The 20239-nt window shown below is 43.6% G+C and overlaps 1 protein-coding gene across 1 annotated transcript; it reads left to right on the plus strand.

Moving 5' to 3' along the window:
* The first annotated feature begins 135 nt into the window (after window positions 1-135).
* Window positions 136-16771, plus strand: GMCL1 (germ cell-less 1, spermatogenesis associated). Its single transcript, XM_035119937.2, has 14 exons — window positions 136-485; window positions 1941-2064; window positions 3593-3689; window positions 4366-4463; window positions 5872-5984; window positions 6684-6749; window positions 6874-6958; window positions 8364-8454; window positions 9030-9170; window positions 10136-10205; window positions 14410-14485; window positions 14839-14984; window positions 15862-15949; window positions 16165-16771. Exons 1-14 carry the CDS (start codon window positions 256-258, stop codon window positions 16291-16293), a joined length of 1554 nt encoding a protein of 517 aa, XP_034975828.2. The 5' UTR covers window positions 136-255; the 3' UTR covers window positions 16294-16771.
* The last annotated feature ends 3468 nt before the right edge of the window (window positions 16772-20239 follow it).

A 20239-nucleotide genomic window follows, 5' to 3' on the forward strand; every position in this document is an offset into this window, starting at 1 on the left:
AGCCTTCCTCTCGAAGGTTCCCTCCCTCTCCGCCTTGCCAGTCCTACGGCTGCGAAAGGCGCCGCTCCGCGCAGGCGCATTGTGTTGTTGTGGGGGCCAGCCGGGACTATGGCGTGTGCCGTTGCAGCGCATGCGCTGTGCGTCGGCCGGGCGCCGTGGCGATAATGGCGGCGGCCGTTGCTGCCGCGGGTCGCTAAGTCGCCGGCGCCCGCGGCATTCGCGTGGACCCCATGAGGAGGAGGCAAGCGAGCGGCCATGGGCTTGCTGAGCAGCAGGGCGTGGCGGGGCCGGCCGGCGGAGGCCCCCGCTACCCCGTGCGGCGAAGGTCCGGCGGGGGCTGTGGCGGCGGGGGCGGGCGGCGGGGGCCGAGGGGGGGCTGCCGTCGCCGCCAAGAGGAAGCGGGGTGACCTGGGCGCGTACCCGAGCGACACGGACAGCGACGACGAGAGCGAGCGCGAGGAGCGGCTGCTCAACACCCCGAGGAGGTACTTCATCTCAGGGCAGCGGCGCGTTAACCTGCGGAACTCGCTGCCTCAGGATGCCGCCCTGCGGGGACTGAGCAGGTTCCTGGAGGACCCGCCTGAGGCCTCCAGCGTCCGAGGCAGCCAGCCTCCATGGGGCAGGTGCTGCGGAGCAAGCGGGGGCCTCTGGCTCGCCGCTGCGGGGAACCGCGCTGGGCTGCAGGTGGGTCATCAGCCTCCTGCAGCCCCCTCCGGGAAACCGAGGCAGCTGCAGGAGGTTGGACTAGAATGATCCTCGGGACTTTGTCAACTCCTACCATTCTATGATCGGCCCATCTTGCTCAGTGCTTTCCACAGGGCCAGTGGTTCTCAAACATTTGGGGGCCGCCACCACCATAAACTCGTCCCCGTCCCCCATTATTCAGAGTAGCGGTTTGCACGCCTCACTGAGAAAGATGATAACGCCACAAAATTTAAAACACTAACAACTGATTGCAGATTAATTTAAAACTGTTTAGTTTAATTAATTAGGCCTTTCTCAAAGTTGGGTCCCAAGGTTGAAATACAACTCCCATCACACCTCACTACCAGGACTGGTGATGAGGGATGATGGGATTTGTATTCCAACAACATCTGGGGAGCCAAGATTGAGAGAGGATGAATTAATTCAACCAAATGTGACCCAGTGGCATCAACTTGTCAAAATCTGTTAGTCATTTACCCGCCATGCCGCTTAGTGCCTGCCACTAGCAATTTCTCTGCCCCCTCTGGGAACCACTGGCCTACAGTGACTGGGAGGAGCTTTCCAAGGTTTCAGACAGGGAGTCTCTCACAAGCTGTACCTGGAGATCCCAGCAGGGATTGGACCCAGGCCCTTCTTCAGGCAAAGCAGATGCTTTCCTATTGAGCTACTGGCCTTCCCATTTTGCAAATTCAAGCACTATTATAGCAGAAGCAGAAGTTCCAGCAGAACGTGCACATGCCTGGCAATATCTTAAAAGTAGGTAAATGACATACATTCCTGAAGCCTTAGGTTAGTCTGTGTTTTAAAGCTAAACTAGATATGATCATCAGCAGCAGGATGGAGCTGATAATGCAAAAAATTTACGGTATGTCCCTTATGAGAGCCTCCAGGCAGGTAAAGGATCAGTGAATGGCATTGCCAGAGCCAGGATATGCTCTGCAGTATCCACTTTTTAAAGGCTTTTTTAGAAGGCTCATGATTGCTTTTAGAATTACTCATGATTGCTTCAGCTCATTAAGAAGCATGATGTTGGGATAACTGTGGGCTTCCTTAAACAAAATGTAACTTGAAACCAACCTTGTAACCATTGACTTCGGTAAAAACCTTGGGAAATGGATCAAATTGGTTCAATGGGATGCTTGCAAGGAAGGTTCATCTGTCCAACAAGCTTTCAAAAGGTTATGTTTAGTGTTATGTGCTGGAATTCAATACTTGTTTTTTTTCCCTTAATCCAGGAAAAAATTGAAAAGCACTTCCAAGTATATATATCAGACTTTATTTCTAAAAGGTGAAAACAGTGATATTAAGATTTGTGCTCTGGGAGAAGAATGGAACTTGCACAAGATATACTTATGTCAGGTAAGAATAAAACAATTTTCCCAGGCAGATCTTGGGCTCCAATTCTAAATACAAACAAACAAACAAATATCCTTTATTAGGCATATCAAACCACACATTATCACATAAAATTTATATACAGATTATATAAAATACAAACTCAGTTGAGCAAGGCTTATCCCAGTCAGTTCCTTAACTCCAGGAAGAGTATAGATATATATAAATACTACAACCGAACACTGCCACATCACCTACCAATTAAGGAGCACTAACTCTCTTTGTAATGGCCCACCCTTTCTGCATGGACAGCACTCAAAAATTCAGCTACGGCTGTAGTAATTTGATCATCCCTTTACCTTTACTAGGGAGCAAGTCCCACTGAACTCTGTGGGACTTGTTTCTGAGTAAACATGCAGAGGATAGTGCTGTTAGACACTCTCTCTTTATCCCTTGCCTGCCACTATGTCCAGAATTCTTAAGAGCAGCAGTGAGGTGTACATTAATGGCGAACAAAGCATACTTTAGGTTACTTGAATAAATTAACCATAACATATTGATTGTTTCCCTTGGAAAAAATAAGATTGTCAAAGGGAATATACTACTGTACAAATAGACTTTATTCTTTTGATCTCTCAGGTAAACTTCTGTGAGTGATAGCATCTCATAATGGGGTCACCTCCTGCTGTGATGGAAAGTTCTAGTAGAGCAGTAATTTTCACTTCCTTGGATGGAAAACTAGCTATTTCTAGTTTTATATGAATTGCATTTTAATGAAAAGGTATACTTACATGGTGTGTGTACAGTATGTGTGTGTTAATTTACCTACACCTAACTTAGTATGCATATAGCAATGAATGTATGTCTGTAGCATGAGACCACCCTTGTACATCTATTTGTACGTCTTGCATGTGGTTCCTTTTCCAGTACCCTTCTAAATTGCTGCCCATGGGAGGTTTTGTTCAAATTTCAGGCAGTATTCAATATTCTTGTAATTTCTTCTGCCTCCTCTGTTTGGATAAAAAGATTCATAATCTTGGTTAAGAAGGCAAGCAAGTGTTGGGCCTACATATACCTCCCCTTGTGTGTTGTCTAAACCTGGTTAAAACCAGTGTCCCATTACTCCTGAAACAGGAAATTGTGACTTAATGGTGATGTACTAACCAGGAATGAAAACCTTGTTTGATCCTGATTTCTGTTCCTGAATCCGTTTCAGAGATAATGGGAAACCATAGCTTTCTTTAACTAGAATCAAACACTAGAGTAGGCACTACTACATGGTCTGAACACTCGTTTCTAGTGTCATAAACGAGGGCAAATAAAGTTGAGGGTGTTCAAACTGATACTTTAGAGATCAACCATGCTTGGTATAAAGGCTAATAAAGAGTTTGCTTGAAATTTATTAGGAATGGAAGAGATCTGTCATAATGCCTCATGATATGGACGTACAGCACACTTTCTTTGTACCATATTAATTTGCTTATTGTATATTTTAATTGCATATATTCTTAAATTTTAAGCATTTGAATTAAATTCAGGGTCTTTTTTGTAGTCTGGCTATTTTTCGAGTATGTTCAGCGGTTCTTGGAGGGAATCGGAAATGGATACAATAGAATTGGAAATTCCTGATCAGAATATTGATGTAGAAGGTAAGCAAAGGATGATGTTCCTTTTTTTACAGAAGACATGAGTACTTCTCAAGTCAGCTAAGATGTTTTTTTAATTATCAAAAGAAGTTGTATATTAAAACATTATTTGGATCACATTTAGAGTTGGAAATCTGGGGAATGTGTTGGGAGAACATTGTAGAGAACTCATTAGAAAATGGGTTTCTCCATTTGGGAGCAGTGTTAAAGAAAGTAGGCAGGCACCTTGGGACTTCTTTAAAACTTTTTATGTTGTCAATGTAAAAAACACAAGATGAACAGTCGCATTCCCACCAGAATTTTAGTTACAAAGGGGTAGAGCATTTGAAAATAACAGATTTTATTTGTTTCTGTTTCTGTTTCTGTTGAGTGGTTTGGCTTCTCAACAGCTTCTCCCTGCTGCTTAATACTTCTTGATGTGTTTGACTGCTTTTCCTACACAGGACTTGCTCCTCCAGGTTTCTCAGTTGCTAGTTTTGTAGTTTGTTTTCCTTTCTTAAGTGTTGTTGATGTGTTTGAAGTTCTTAGGGGGTTTCTGGACATTAACATTTTAAACATCACTTTGAACACTTATGTTGAATGGAAAGGAATTAATTAACTAAAACCACTAATAATTTAACTGGGTGTAATATACCCATCCTCTACATTTGACTGCTTTAATGGGATGCTTGTTTCCCAGCCTTACAGGTAGCATTTGGGTCACTTTATCGAGATGAAGTGTTAATAAATCCCAGCAGAGTCATTGCACTCCTAGCAGCAGCCAGCATGCTGCAGTTGGTAAGTAGAAATGGCTACCTTTATTTGGCACCCTTCCCCCTTCAGTTTATAAGCTATGGGGCATTTGTAAAATATTTTACTTGGCAAAAGACATGAATTCACCTGGGCCCCAGAGTCATCATCTGATGCCCTTTTCTGTGAGCCCCCTCCACAGGTGGTCTAGAGGCTGGCAACATGAGAAGGGACCTTTTCAGTGGTGGTTCTATGCTTGTGGAATTCTCTCCCCAGGAAGGCATGCTAGCACCTTCTGTATATGTTTTTAGACACCTGGGTAAAACCTTTTCTTTTTACCTGGGCTGGTGGCCTTTAATTTTGAGGGTTTTCTGAGATCTGTGGCCCTTTTAGTGGGGCAGGATCTGTAAGGCCTGTCTTTAATTTGTATAGATGTGTTTTTAGGCCTTTGTTGATTGTGTATGTTATAACAGATTTGTGTTCACACTATTTTTGTAAGTTGCTTCATTAGTCATTTTCCTGACAAAAGGGATCCAAATATAAATGATGATAATATGTAAGAAAACTCATTTCTTAATGCAAAGCTGAACATTTTATGAATGCCCTGTAACTTTTCATTTTAACAATCTCCACCTTCTGCTGCTTCTCTGTATTATATATGCAATACATGTGCTCTAAGGTTGTATGTTCAATCCTTCTAAGGCAGGCATTGGCAACTTCCGGCCCATGGGCCGGATGCGGCCCATGGAGGCCGTTTATCCGGCCCATGAGTCACCCGGTCACTGAGCCCCCTGCTCGGCAACTCCCCGCACTGTGCTAAACCGGCGGAGCAGGGACTCGCTGAGTGGTGCCGGAAATCGTTTCTGCGCATGTCCAGGCATGCGCACAAGCAATTTCTGGTGCCGCGCTGCCCATGCCCAGAAGCTAGAAAATGCTTTTGCGCAATTGCAGAACGGGTCCGGCCCACGGACCAGCGTCAGTGGCAATGATCCGGCCCACGGCCGGAAAACGTTACCGACGCCTGCTCTAAGGCAGCAGTGGGGAACCTGGGGCCCTTCAGTTGGTGTTGGACTCCCAGCTTTCCTTCAGCCCCAGCCAGCATGGCCAAGGTCTAGGGATTTGAGAATAGTGGTCCAACAGCACCTGGAGGGCTGCAAGTTTCCTGCTCCTGCTCCAAGGGCTCTCACGTAGGAAAGCTAGAAAAGTGTCTTTTTGGACTGCTGTTAGCAGTTCACGCACACAATAACTAGTTTGACTTGGCATAAATACTTATGTTCCAAAATGGGGGCAACTGAACGATGATTAAACTGGAGGTATATATAGGTTTCCTCCAGGCTTTTAGGTATTATCAATACTTTATCTATTGAGTTCACCTTCTTCCTAGGCTATTCTGGGGAATAGATTACACATACTATTTAGGCATTGGAGATTTTTTTCTGTCATTGTGTATTTTCAGGATGGCTTAATACAGCAATGTGGTGAGACAATGAAGGAAACAATTAATGCAAAAACTGTGTGCAGCTATTATAATTCTGCAGGAACATATGGATTAGATTCCCTGAAAAAAAAGCAAGTATCTTCTTTGCATTGAAATGAGCTTTATCTAATGAGATGGCATTTCTAAAAGTAGTGTGATTCCCCTTGGAATCGCTGTGGGAAGCAGCTAATGTGGCTCCTCCATGGGCATTCTTTCATCTTCCTGTTTGTACATGTTCTTTGGGATATGCATGTTCCTATAGAAAATAAGGGATTCGTTTTAGGTAAGTAAAAGTAGGCTTGACATTCTGAAGACATTTCTGCCCTATACAGTGCAGTTGGGACTTCTGCGTATTGTGGGCTGTGGTATCCGGGCATCAGAAAATTGGAAGGATGACACAGGCTCAGAGTGATACTTTATATCAGGCTTCCTCAAACTCGGCCCTCCAGATGTTTTGAGACTACAATTCCCATCATCCCTGACCACTGGTCCTGCTAGCCTAGGGATCATGGGAGTTGTAGGCCAAAAACATCTAGAGGGCCAAGTTTGAGGAAGCCTGCTTTATATTGTTGGATGCAATGGGAATGTAAAATCCATGGTGAGAGTGAAGGGAATTATAGCAGGGTGGACGGGCATTGCATGTGGGGACTTCATGGGATATGGTGATATTTGGTAATACAGAGCAAATATCTACTCTGCAAGCTGTTTAAAATGTTCTTCCTAGATGTTTAATTGTTTGGGGAAATCATCTTTCTGTGCACTCGGATAAGACTGATATATGTTAAATCTAGGTGCCTTGAATGGCTCTTAAACAACCTGATGACACACCAGTGTGTAGAACTCATCAAAGAACTCAGGTATTGAGATTTCAGCTATCTTGGATTAACTGAGATATTGAGAGATGTTTAGCCTAAAATTACACAAATTTAAATGAATCTGTTCATTACCTTGACATTTCATGTGCCATGTCTTCTGTTCCAGTATAAACCTCATGAAACAGCTGATCAGTTCCTCTAACCTGTTTGTCATGCAAGTGGAGATGGATGTGTACACTGCTCTTAAAAAGGTAGTAACCAAGTCCCCGATAGTCCTGTGTGTGTGAAACAGGTGCCCTGATGGTGGATTCGCACCAAACCAGGCTTAATCCACAATTACCGTACTCTGGTCCAGGTGCTGCTGTGTCATAAAACATGCTTATTTCCAGTACAGGCTGCCCCTGTTTAGGAGGCGGTTAGTTTCAAAGGCACCGTGTGCATCAGTGAAATCATGTATACAGTGGTACCTTGGTTCTCAAACTTAATCCGTTCCGGAATTCCATTCCAAAACCAAAACGTTCCAAAACCAACGCACACTTTCCCATAGACAGTAATGCAAAACAGATTAATCTGTTCCAGACTTTTAAAAACAACCACTAAAACAGCAATTTAACATGAATTGATCCATAAAATGAAAGCAGTAATCAATGTACTGTACTATAAACGCGGGTGGCACTGTGGTCTAAACCACTGAGCCTTGGGCTTGCTGATCAGAAGGTCAGCGGTTCGAATCCCCGCTACAGGGTGAGCACCCGTTGTTCGGTCCCAGCTCCTGCCAACTTAGCAGTTCGAAAGCACATTGAAGTGCAAGTAGAAGGTAAATAACGTTTCCGTGTCCTGCTCTGGCTCGCCAGAAGCGGCTTAGTCATGCTGGCCACATGACCTGGAAGCTGTCTGCGGACAAACGCCAGTCTCTCGGCCAGTAAAGCAAGATGAACGCCGCAACCCCAGAGTCGTCCATGACTGGACTTAACGGTCAGGGTTCCCTTTACCATAAGCTTTACTATAAAATAAAAATTTAAATTATTTTTTCTTGCCTGCACTGATGATAGTCACTGTTTGGATGGGGGACTTTTATCCATTTCCGCAGTCACACAATCAATCAGTAGCTGAACTAGGTTCCACACAGTCACAAAAACAAATTAACAAAAAAAGCCACAAAAACGCAAATAGCAAAAACAAAAGCATCAAACTTAATCCATTCCGGAAGTCCATTTGACTGCCGAAATGTTCGAAAACCAAGGCACAGCTTCTGATTGGTGCACCCTGGAAATAATAGCCAACAGCTGCATCGGACATTCAGCTTCTGAAAAACATTCGAAAACTGGATTACTTACTTCCGGGTTTTCAGCATTTGGGAACCAAGGTGTTTGAGAACCAAGGTACCAATTTAAACCCATTGAAAAAGCCTGCAAACCCCCCATTCTGCCTCTGCCCTGCCCCTCTTCCACTCTTTTAATGACGTTTCAGAGATGTCATTATGATGTTTCTGGGTTACTTCAAGGTTTGGCACAATGCGCGTAAACATCGTCACACTTGTATTGAATGCGCGTAAATGGGGCTGCTTGTAAAAGGGGTGTGTGTGTGTGTTTTCACACTGAATGAAAAATGTTCCAATGGAAAATTTTAAACTTACACCAGTTTATTTTTATCCAGTGGATGTTCCTTCAACTGGTGCCTTCTTGGAATGGATCTCTAAAGCACCTTTTAAATGAAGCGGATGTTTGGTTTTCCAAGCGTAAAAAAGGTATTTGTGCAGCTCTAGAGTTTGTGAGTGACTGTGCGGTTTGAAAATATCAAATCTTCTCTTTGTGCAAGATTTTGTACCTTTGTACCTTGACGCTGATAATATGCAATTGGCCTATTTAATGTGGGCTGGAAAGCATTTATCCTTTACTTAGCTTCATAATCCATAGTTCTATGTGTGATCCTGAGCACTTACAAAAAGCAGGATCTAGTTGTATTAAAACAGACAAAATTAAAGTAAGTGAATGAAAATAAAATTGTTCCAATTTAAAGGAAAATCTGATATTTTTCAGCTTTGCCTGCAGAATGCATTTCCTACTTTTTGTTGCTGTAGAATTGACCATAAATAGTTTGGGTGGAATCCACAGAAGTCATTGTTAACAGAATGACTTCTGTGAGTGCAACAGCACTTCTCTTGATGTGTGTTCCCACAGCCCCCGAAATTGGCTACAGAGGGTTGAGTGATTCCCCCCCCCCAAGAGCAGATTTGGGAGGAGGGGCAGGGCCAGTTCAACTGTGCAAGCATAACAAAAAAGTATTTGAACTCATAATGGCTTGCTTATTATCACATTGCAGATTTTGGGGATGGCATCTCATTCTTGGAATCAGAACCAGGAAGTGCATTTTTGGCAGTGTTCAGACACTTACGGCTGCAGTACATAGTCAGTGATCTGGCATCAGCAAGAATTGTTGAGCGAGATGGTCTGATACCTGCAGGTAAGATTGGAGCAGCTCTCTCTTTCCCCCTTGGCCGCAGACAAGGTGGGTTCAGGACTGAATATATGGGCATGCTGAGGGGGTTCAGATCCAATTTACTAATGTGAAAGTGGTTGTGGATCAAGTGGGGTTTGGGTGCAAATGATTCCTACAGCTTAATGCAGGATTGCAGGATCTCTAATGGGAGGATTAGGAATACCATTCCCCTGCCCCCTCAAAATGCAGGGACTGGTGAAAACGCTTCCATAGCTATAGTGCTGTCCTGGGATCAGGTTCCATATGTGGTGTATGTCATAAGTGAAAGGCTTATTTGGTTGCAGTATGTTCTAGGCTTGTGTTTTCTGCATGTCTTGGGAATGCCGCCATACGATTGTCATCATAGAGTTTATTCTAGTTTAGTAAACAAGAATGTTTTGGCACTCTCTGGAAGTTGTTGGGAGGAACTGGGGTTTTGTGTCAGCATGACAAAGTGGAAGGTTTTCCAGAAAAATGCTGAACTAAACTGAGTGAGATTTAATGGTAGAAAGGAAAGCTGAATGGGCATGAGAATGAGGTGAACTGGCAAATGTTGAGATGAGAGGAAATTAGTGATTCGGAACTGAGGCCTGTTTAAGTTGGACTGAATTGGCAAAAAGGATGGATGAATTAAATACACTGAGCACCAAATTTTATAGAAACCATTCCAGGTAAGATCTTAGCTGAAACTGAATTACCTAGGTGCAAATTAATGACTGACCATTTTTCATTTTAACCATAGGTGTGTGTGCATGTCCTTTCAAACATGAGAATGCACCCCCCTTTTTTTCTTTACTTCCATCACACTAGCTGAATGGTTTGGTGCAGGGTGGTGGGGTCCTATAGTTAGCAACGTGCATAGATTTGTCTAAGTTATAAGACCATTTAAAGTGCTGCTTAACTTATATTCCCCATCTGTAAAAGACCCACTTTGATTTTTTTTTTTTTAGAATGGCTGTCCTCTGTTTATAAACAGCAGTGGTTTGCCATGCTCAGAGCAGAACAAGACAATGACATTGGGTATGTATAGCACACCCCTTTCCCTATAAGTTTGTTAGTGCACTCTTCTCTGGTACAGGCATCTCAGAATGTGGCTCTCATAATGAAAGGGGAAAAACAAAGTGTGGCTAATTTAACATTTTAAATTTAAGAGTTCCAGTCTTTTCGGGGTGGCTATCTGCAGCAGCCCAGAAATTTTGGCTTTCAGTGTTCAACAGATGCTTGGCGTTTCCATCATTCCCAGAGTCATCTGATCATGCCTATGGCAGTGTTGGAAAAGAGAGAAGTGTCTGCTTTTTTCATTCTCCAAAGCCTGGTGCAAAGGATGAAAGGACCCTGCCCCTCTCCCTAAGGCGTCTGTATATCCTAGAGATTTAGGGAACAAGCTTGGTATTGGTTTCCAGTAGCCCAGGGCCTTTTCAGCATTGCTTGCACTGTGTCTTCCCTCTGCAAAGCCAGAACAGCGAAAATGCAATGCTTCTGCAATTTGCAGCGTACCTGGGAGAAATTTTGTTGCTATTTGCACCTTAATGAGTGGATTTCTGGAGGCCTGATTCTGTGACTCTTATTTTTAGTGCAGTTGAGCTTTATCTAATGAAATTAATACATTAAGTTGGCTTTTACATTATGATATGTATAAATGCCTTTTCACACACTTTGCTGAAGATGTTACATAACTGGTTGTGATGTTAGGAGTTGGTTGTGCTTTTACGTTGTAGAGAGCAGCTTTCATAGTACAAATGTATGGTAAACTTCATGAGCATCAAATGTTTGGCCACTCAAGTTGATCCTGTAATCAAAGTTTTCTTTGGGAAATAACTTTAATTTCTCTCTGTCCTTAAATCTTGATGCTTATGAATTTGAAACTTGCCCTTCACATATATAGCTTTGTTTTTCTTTTATTTAAAAAACAATTCCCAAACCTTCCCCATAAAGAATTGCACTGATTCACATTATTTGTGAATGAGGCAGTACAGTGGTACCTCGGGTTGCGGACCTGATCCGTTCTGGGGTGCCATTCGCACCCTGAAAAGTCTGCAACCCAAGCAGCACTTTCGCGCATGCGCGAAAGCGCGCTTCTGCCCATGCGCGTGTGGCGAAACCCAGAAGTAAACACTTCCGGGGCTGCCGTGTGCATATCATGAAAAAATGCAATCCGCAGCGGACGCAACATGAGGTATGACTGTACAGTATACAGATTCCAAAATCAAATGCCCTTTGCAGTCCAGTCCTCTGTGCACATTCACCCAGAAGTTAGTCTGAGTCCTAATGGTGTTTACACTCTAACTGCTCTGGGTTAACCAATGGCCTGAACATGTAGAAGGCAGCTTCAGTCTATTACAAAGATACTCAGTACTGATGCACAGTGTATTAAAAACATTAATCATTAAACTGAATTATTTCAGTTTGAGAGCAGCAGGATAAAGTTTTCTAAATACATGGTCAGAGAAGATAATATCCAGAATTCCAACTTTTCAGTAGTAACTTCTGCAATATGTCATTTACAGTTTTAAGTTATTTGCTTTCTACCTATGAAAGGTTTCCTGACTAAGCTTTTATGCTGCCCAAGATGTGTGTGTGTGTGTGTGTGTGTGTGTGTGTGTATGTATACAGTAATACCTCGGGTTACGAACGCGATCCGTTCCGGATCGCAGTTCGTAACCCGAATAGTTCGTAACCCGAACGCGATGGGCGCCGCCATTTTGCGCATGCGCAGATCGCGCGATCGTGCGCGCGCCACTTCTGCGCACGCGCACGTGGCGAAAACACTTCCGGGTTTGCGCAGTTCGTAACCCGAACTGTTCGCAAACTGAGGTGGTCGTAACCCGAGGTATGACTGTACATTTGTTTTATAGATTTTAGACTGTGGTTGCTGTTGGGCTTGTGTGTTCCTCCTGTTCCTCCTCACACAGCCAAAAGGACTTCTGCCAAGTGTAATTTAACTTTTTAAAGAGTCTCAGCTTAGCAGTATGTACAAACCAGGTTCCTGGTGTAAAGCAAAGTTTAATTTAATCAGCCAGTTCTGTAACCTATTGTTTGAAGTTGGTTTATTATGAAACTTATCAGACAAGGATGGAGGGAATGCACAAGTAGGACGTGTATATGTGTGGTTTGTGCGAATAATTGTGTGTGTGTGTGTGTGTTGCTTTCACTTCACTCACTGGCATGCAGTGCCCAGAAGGGAACCCAACCATCACCTGGAATGTGTTGTATTCAGTGCTAGTCATGCTTATAGTAGGCCCATTGAAATGAATAGGTGTGCCTAACTTGGGTCCATTTAATTTCATTGGGTCTGCTCCGAGTAGTGGTTAATTGGATACAACCCTCCACAGTCACTTAGACTCACTGTTAAGACCGTGTTCATGGAAGACAATCTTACTCAGCTACGAGGGATCGTCAAAGAAGAACAAGCCTCTATGCTAAGACTTCCGAAAAGCTTTTGAAGAGTCCTTCTCCAAAGACTGAATAAATTTAGTAGGCATGGGATAAAAGGGAGGGGGACCTTTTATGGATCAATGACTTGTTACAGAGCAGGAACCAGAGGTTAGGAGTAAAGGGAGGGAAGTACACTATGGGATCCCTCAAAGAAGGGAAGGTATTTTGAGCTATTAGCCCCCACCCCATCTGCTTAACTCTGGAGTTCTTTGTCGTTCAACCTCCAGTGGTAAGGATGGAATTGTGACTCCTCAAAGTGCATGATAGGCAGAGTAGCTGTACGGGTTCTGATAACACAGGTGTTGGTCATCTGTCCTTCCTACTTTATTGGCCTTGACTGGCAGTTCTTCTGTTTGTATCAAGCACCATTTCACCAATGTTCCCCATTGCCAAGTTCCTGCTTGTGAAATTGTGGTTCTGCAGATTCGGGGTTAGTGATGTAGCTCCATGTCTCCCCTTGTTGTGATGGTTCTCACTCCTGTTCTTAACTGATCTTGACACACTCCAATTTTTAGTTTTGTTGTAATGGTTGCATAACTCGCAATTTTAATGGTAAGGCTCATTGTTGAGTCCAAATAGGTAGGATATAATATTGTAAAATATGTAAATGTGAGAAGTGTGTTTGTTTCTTGGGGTGTTTCTGCTCCTGGTGTGTGTGCTGTACTCATCTACTTGCTTTGTTAGACTCCCCTCCACTGGAACTAGGCCAGCCTGGAGGGTCATAATCATTCTGCATTGGTTAGCAAGAGTGTTTTTACTTAGTCTTACACTTGTGTAATGTTATACAAATGAAAGGGTCGAAAGTGAGTACTGAGCAAGATCAGGCTAGGCTGAAAACCTTCCTACCACAACATCACTGCCACCCAATTAGTTTTCTCCCTTGTGCTGGCAGTATCCTGCAAGAAGCTGATCTACCTGCATAATCTTTGGCCTCTGCCAGCACAAGAAAGCTCAGTAGCAGTCTTATCATGGTCTATTGTATATAACCCAAAGAATGGATCAGACTGATAATAATTTAATAATCATTTTATTATTTATATGCCACCCATCTGACTCAGTTGCCTCAGCCACTTTGGGTGGCTCCCAACAAAATATTAAAAACATAATAAAACATCAACCATTAAAAAGTAAGACAGCGCGCAGGCAGGTGGGGTCTCAACCGGTATACCAGATGGAACAAGACAGCCACCTGGATGCAGAATTAACATGCACTTTCATGGACAGCTGAGTTCAAAATGACCCCAGGCTCCACACCTGTCCTTCAGGGGAACAGTTACCCCATTCAGGACCAGGGAGCCCCCCACCTGCTTGCCCCCGGTACCCCAGAAATAGTACTTCTGTCTTGTCAGGGTTCAGCCTCAATCCATTTACCACCATCCATCATCACCTCCAGTCACACCAAATGTTCACCACTTTCATTGATTCCACTTTAAATGAGAGGTAGAGCTGGGTACAATCCGCATACTGGTGAACACTAGGCCCAAACCCCCTGATCATCTCTCCCAGCAGCTTCATATAGATGTTAAAAAGCACAGGGGGGAAGGACAAAGCCTTGAGGTACCCCACAGGTGACTGCCCAGGGGTCCGAACACTCATTCCCCACAACTGCTTTGAAGGATTAGCAAGGAATTTTGATGCTATCAGAAGGGAGAACCTCCTGAAATGTTTTCAACACCTTTGCAGTTTGTCTTGGATGTTTGTTTATGTACCCGATTTAACAGGCTACATTTCTTGCTCTTTCATCTGAAAAAAATGACATTTTATAAAAGACTCTTTTGTATGTCCAAAGGCCTCAAGAAATTAATAAGGACGAGCTGGAAGCAAATAGCATGCGGTGTGGCAGGAAGCTTGCAAAGGATGGCGACGTAAGCACAAGTGTTTTTCCATGCCCTTTCAAAGTGGGTAATTCATTAACAATTTTTGTGAGTGGTTTGCTGAAAATTGGGTTATAATGCAAATCGTGTTTTTATAAACTAATTCTTATGGGTCTTAAGTACCTTAATTGACATCTAGATATACAGGTGGTAGATATACATGCCATCGCTATTGATAACAACCACCTTAGAGGTTTTTTAGCAATAAACCTATTGATAGAATATTACAGTTTTCCTGTACTGAGATCAAAATAGATCTGTGGCAAACTATTCAGGTGTAAAACTAAAGCATATGTTTAGTATGTAACTATATGTGGGGCAATGACCTCCTTTATTTCTTCAAGTATTGTTGGCGATGGACAGGTTTCAACTTTGGCTTTGATCTGCTGGTGACTTACACCAACCGCTACATCATCTTCAAGCGCAACACTTTGAATCAGCCGTGTAGTGGCTCAGTCAGCTTGCAGCCCCGGAGGAACATTGCTTTCAGGTGAGTGCACTGTGGTTCTGCCTGCTTATCTCCACCCTGGGCTCTGTTTCAGGGTCACACTATACTGTGTTGCTGCAGTGAGGGGGTACTTTTTCAATGACGCCACTGAGAAATAGTCTGGCTGTAGAGGACAGTGTTGCATGTCCTAGCTGTTGGCAGGAGTTTAGGGAATCAACTTTTGAGAAATTGCTCTTTAGTGTGATTTATTGGAGTCCCTTTGCTGCTGCTCCTTGACTATAGGGTTAGCCTCTCTCCATCCCAAAATATGGGTGCTAGGGAAGTGAGGGGGGAATATATCCATTTAGCTTCCTTTGGTAGTATGTATCCAAGCTGTCCCCACCCCACAGTTTTTTCAGAGAAAAGGCAGGAGGGATCAAGCGTGCAAAGAAAGATGGAGGAAGAGCAATGGATTAAGGCACCTTTTCTCCCCTCTGCCCAAATTCCTCCTGGGTTCCGGTTTGTATATAGCTATTGGGGAATTTGCTAGGTGGTTTGTAGATACAATATTACGGCACTTGCCAAGTCATACAGACCGTTCCTGTCCATGGAAGCCTGTGTTTAGGGGCAAAATTTATACCAACGTAATAACACTGGCACAATGTTTACCATTGTAAGGGTTGCCAGTGTCTGCTGGCAGCTTTATAGATTCTGTTCTCCTCCCTCCCTCCCTCATACCACCCTATATACTGGAAGAGGCTATATAGCTTCTGTCAACTGTAATGCTGAGTAAAAGATTCCGGTTGGCATTTTTTTCTCTACCTGCCATTCCTAAGGCCCCACCCCCACACAAAAAAACCCATACAAACAGTTCTTTTGATTCCCCCTCTCTCCCAAATCGGTTTCAGCTTGCTTAGTGTAACTTTTTATCTGCCCTTAGGTTGCGCCTGGCTTCTTTTGATAGCAGTGGGAAGCTCATTTGTAGCAGAACAGCAGGATATCAGATATTAACCCTTGAAAAAGATCAGGTATGTGTTTTCATCACCTTGAGCTCATTTCAGATGCTCCTGCAAGGAAGCACCGGCTCGTCTTCCCTTGAAAAGTGTTTCCAGGGAGCAGCAGCAGGAATAAGAGCAGAGAATGGGACAGAATGAGTTCTAGGTTTTCCTGCATGCAGTCTGAATTATAAGGGGGAAATCTTGTTTCCTTTGTTGCCAAAAATACGGTTTTTCTTTTTTTTCAGGAACAGGTAGTGATGAATTTGGACAGCCGACTGCTGGTTTTCCCTCTGTATATTTGCTGCAATTTCCTCTATACGTCCCCAGAGAAAAAGACAGAGACTGATGGACAGCTGGATAACCTAGAAAGCTGAGAGATACCTTTGGATCTTGTTCTCATGACTTTTTTTATTTCAAGTGCCCTTGATGCACAGAGAGAAAAGTAATAAAATGGCCTTACACACTGTAGCAGAAGAAATGCAGCTTCCACCCCTTATGTGTACATTCCTATGCATATCTGAAAGGTTTCCAACATAATGTTGGCATTTTTCCGGTGGCTTTTAAAAGAGCCAAAGGGAAAGCTACGCTTGAGAATCATTACCAGTTTCTTGCCAGTTACAGACAAGATGGAAATGCAGCTAACTAAACTGGACATGTTCCTTAAATGTGAATAGCACATCTGTAAAATCCAAGATGGTTACATGTAGGATAACATGTAGGGTAACGCCTCTAGGTTTTGTTCTTCAGGCTGAACCTGCAAATGTTAAGGGTCAGTTATAGCCCTGATAAAACTCCACTGCCTTCAGTGGTTGTGCACCAGGGCTCACCTTTACCACTTTATTTGTGTTTTTTAGCATTTGGGACTTGTAAATATTTCCTAATGAGGAGTATAATATATATTTACATGTATATCCTATTTTGTTTTCAAGATTATATTTTTTAAACATTGGATGTATTTTTTAAATTCATTTTTTGGATTACATAGAAGTAGAGGTGGGTCTGGTACATGGGTCTCATTGTACTAAAGTCCAGGCACAGGTCTCTCTGCAGACTGTCATGCCAGTATTGGGGAGATGCTTTCTTGCATGGTTAAACACAAGACTATCTCCCAATGCTGAGGACTGGACACGTCTCCGCTTGTGGGGTAGCAAACTCCAGACCCAAAGGCTCCTGCCTTTAAGAACTGTAAATAGTATTGAATAGCTGCATTGGGCAGGCCGGGGTTTCTTTGTTCTTTGAAGAGCCATTTTTATGAAACTCTGAACCTTATGCAGCTCTTAAAGGGTGCAGGAGGCTTCTTGGGATAGATTGCCTTCCAGCTCACTTGGGAAGGCTGTAGGGGTTGGAGCAGAAACTGGTGTGCCATAGTTAAAATGCATATGTATTCAAAGTGCTTGGCTTATGGAGAATTCTGCATGGCATACCTTACCACAGGTTTACACTAGCATTCTGTTAGAGCTAATGGGGTACCATGTACAGATTTTTTTTAAAGTGATTTCAGTTTCTTTACTCAAATATTGGGAGTTTACATCCTATTTATGCTCAGGAACTTGAGTGTGTTGGAACCTTTTTTTATAGCTACATTGCAGAATCCAAATTAGGAACTGAGGTCAAAGCATTCATGTTTTGAGTTAGTGTTTACCTTTTTTTTAAGTGATCTATTAAAGGTGAGATGTAAGTGGATTTAGTCTGTACATATTGGAGGGTAGGGGTTGCTGTGGAATTTATGCCTTTCAGTTTTTGTCTGTAGCCAAATTTTTGTCATATGCCCTTTGTATGCTATAATATATTAGCAAATTGTGAATAAACCATTCACAGTTTAGATTGCCTGGTACTGGTTTCTCTCTAGGGGTCTGCGTTAGGGGTCTAGGTCTGGGTCCGAAAAATAAGGATCAGAATGCCTTGTAAACATGATTTTTAACTATGTGCTGCATGAAGAAGCATTTCCTTTGGGTTGTCCTCAGTCTTCCAAGATTCAGCTTCAACCCCACCGAGTCCTGGTACGATGAGAGAAGGAGGAAAAAGGTCTTCCTATCTGCTTTCACCACACCATGCTTAATTAAAAAGCCCCAGCTATTGCTTCCCTCTGGCCCTTCCCTGGCTGGCTGTCAGCCTCTAGTTTTTTGGACAGTTGCTGCTTTGGGAGAACAAAACCTTGATGACTGCCCCAGAGCTGTGGAATATTACCCAGAGAGGCTTTGTGTTGAACTTCCTCCCTTCCAGCATTAGGAAGGTGGTCTGAGGAACAAATTCCCATGTCCAGGATGGTGAATCCAGAGACAGTCAATGAGATAAGGTGGTCTGGGTTCTGCATTCAAAGGGTTGCCATGATTATGGAGCTCTCAGTGGTGCTGAATGACTGCATGTGGTGTGGTTTGTTCAGGAGTCCACACGCCTCAAGAATGCATTGCCACGGTGCTGAAGTTTTAAGGCTGCCCAATCCAATGCTCTCTGCTTCAGAGTTCGACTCAGTTACCACCACGGAGCAGAAGTTCCTTTCATACTGGAGACTCCTCAGTCCAGCCTGCCTTAATCAGAATCAGTTTGTGGTCAGAATCACACAAGAAATACGTGGTTTTCATTTGGTCATCACCAGCAGGTATCTTAACAAATTCAGAATAAACTTTGCCCTCAGTCCAGAATACAAAGAGCCGTACTGTATAGTGAATAATGATAAAGACCTCCTGCTTGAGCACTGCATATACAAAGGCACTGTTCTGCAGGTATTTTGCTGTAACGTCCCTCTAAATATTGAGAAGGCGTAGTCTGGAAATGCAAAGTCAGAGAAGTTTTTCTATTTGAACTAAATGTTAAATCTCATAGATAATTCTCCATTCCATGTGTTAATTTAAGAAAACATGATTATGGAGAGAACATTGCCTGTAGATCTTGTTTGGGAATAGATATTCCCCCAGCTTAATCTTCATGGATCTTCAAATCTGACCTAGGGTCTACTTATTAAGAACCTGGGGGATTATAGCAAAAATTCACATTTGCTGTTCACAATTTGCTACACAAGTAGTCTTTTTCCTTGCCACCAAGAAATACAATACTGAGCTAGTTGAGGTGAAGACACTTCCTGTGTCCCTTCCAACATCATCTTCCACCCCTCTCCTGCCATTTGCTCCTCAGTGATGCTGAGAGGTGGAAACTGCACTTCCCAATAGGCTTTGGGGGGGAAACCAAGTGTTTTTAATGTGCTTTAAATGTATGGTCTGGATGTGACCCTAGTCTTGGTCTCACCACAGCCTTGTGCTTGCTGCTAGTGAGGTAACGGCTGCTGGATGCCATTTGGTGACCCAGAGATGTAAACATGCAGGAAGAGTCAGAAAACAAAGTGTTAGAATGTGAGATTGAAATGAGTTGATCTCTCCCAGCATTTGCAAAGCCAGAGAGGAAAGGCTTTTAATGGGAATGAGTCTTGAGCAGATTTGGTTTTGTTTGTTTAATTTTATTAAAGATTTTCTTGGTTTACAAAAGTATGGGCATTGTCTCTTTTTCAGGTTGTGGAGCGTGTACAGAATGAGGTTCGGGAAGAAGAAGCAGCGGGAGAGGGGTGGTAGTAATACTTTGTGTATATGTGGGGGTTTTTATGTCAGTGTCCTTTGGGTAGATTCTCTTTCTATTCCTTTATTAGAGGTTTTCAACCTTTTTGGATCCATGGCTCCCTTAACCAACTGCCTTCTTTCTGCAGCATCCCTATGGGACCCGCCCCTTGCCTGCGGAGCTGGCAGCCCCTCACCCTTTTTTGAACACCCTCCCTTGGGGAGTGTTCCCTCAGCCTCCTCTCCCCTTTCCATGAGAGGTTGCTGCCACCCTTCATCTCTGAGCTGTGCCCCCTTCCCCAAAGAGAGGTGCGTCCTCACACTGCCCCACAGGGGCCTGGGAAGCACCCCCTGGGAAGCACCCCCAGAGGCAACATTCACCTGGGGAGCTTGTAGCCAGGGCTGCTGTAACAAAACAGCTGTGCAAATCTTTGGGAGGCAGAGACACAGAGGAGGGAGGGAAGGAAAGAGGGACAGAGGCCAGTGTTGCCCATGGCACCCCTGACATTCATGGCACCCCAAGGTGCCACAGCACACTGGTTGAAAACCACTGCTTTATTATATTTCCTTGCTAGCGAGAGAGGCTGGGGGACAGGGTAGGGTTGGTTGTCTTTAGTTGGCTGCAGTGAGATTTATTTGCGTGTGTGAGGGGGGTCCTGGGCAGATTCATGAAACCAGAATGATTTTATCTGCAGGCTAAGCAACAGGCTTATCAGCTGGCTCACAGTGAACCATCAATTGATTCTGAACATGAAATTCATTTCAAAAAGTTGCC

Source organism: Zootoca vivipara, chromosome 6, assembly GCF_963506605.1.
Source record: "Zootoca vivipara chromosome 6, rZooViv1.1, whole genome shotgun sequence".
NCBI lineage: Eukaryota > Metazoa > Chordata > Lepidosauria > Squamata > Lacertidae > Zootoca > Zootoca vivipara.

Coding starts and splice junctions, on each gene's coding strand:
- GMCL1 (XM_035119937.2), top strand. CDS start 256: ATGGGCTTGCTGAGCAGCAGGGCGTGGCGGGGCCGGCCGGCGGAGGCC. Junction 8,455..9,029: donor GTTTTCCAAGCGTAAAAAAG/GTATTTGTGCAG, acceptor ATCACATTGCAG/ATTTTGGGGATGGCATCTCA. Junction 14,985..15,861: donor CGGAGGAACATTGCTTTCAG/GTGAGTGCACTG, acceptor ATCTGCCCTTAG/GTTGCGCCTGGCTTCTTTTG.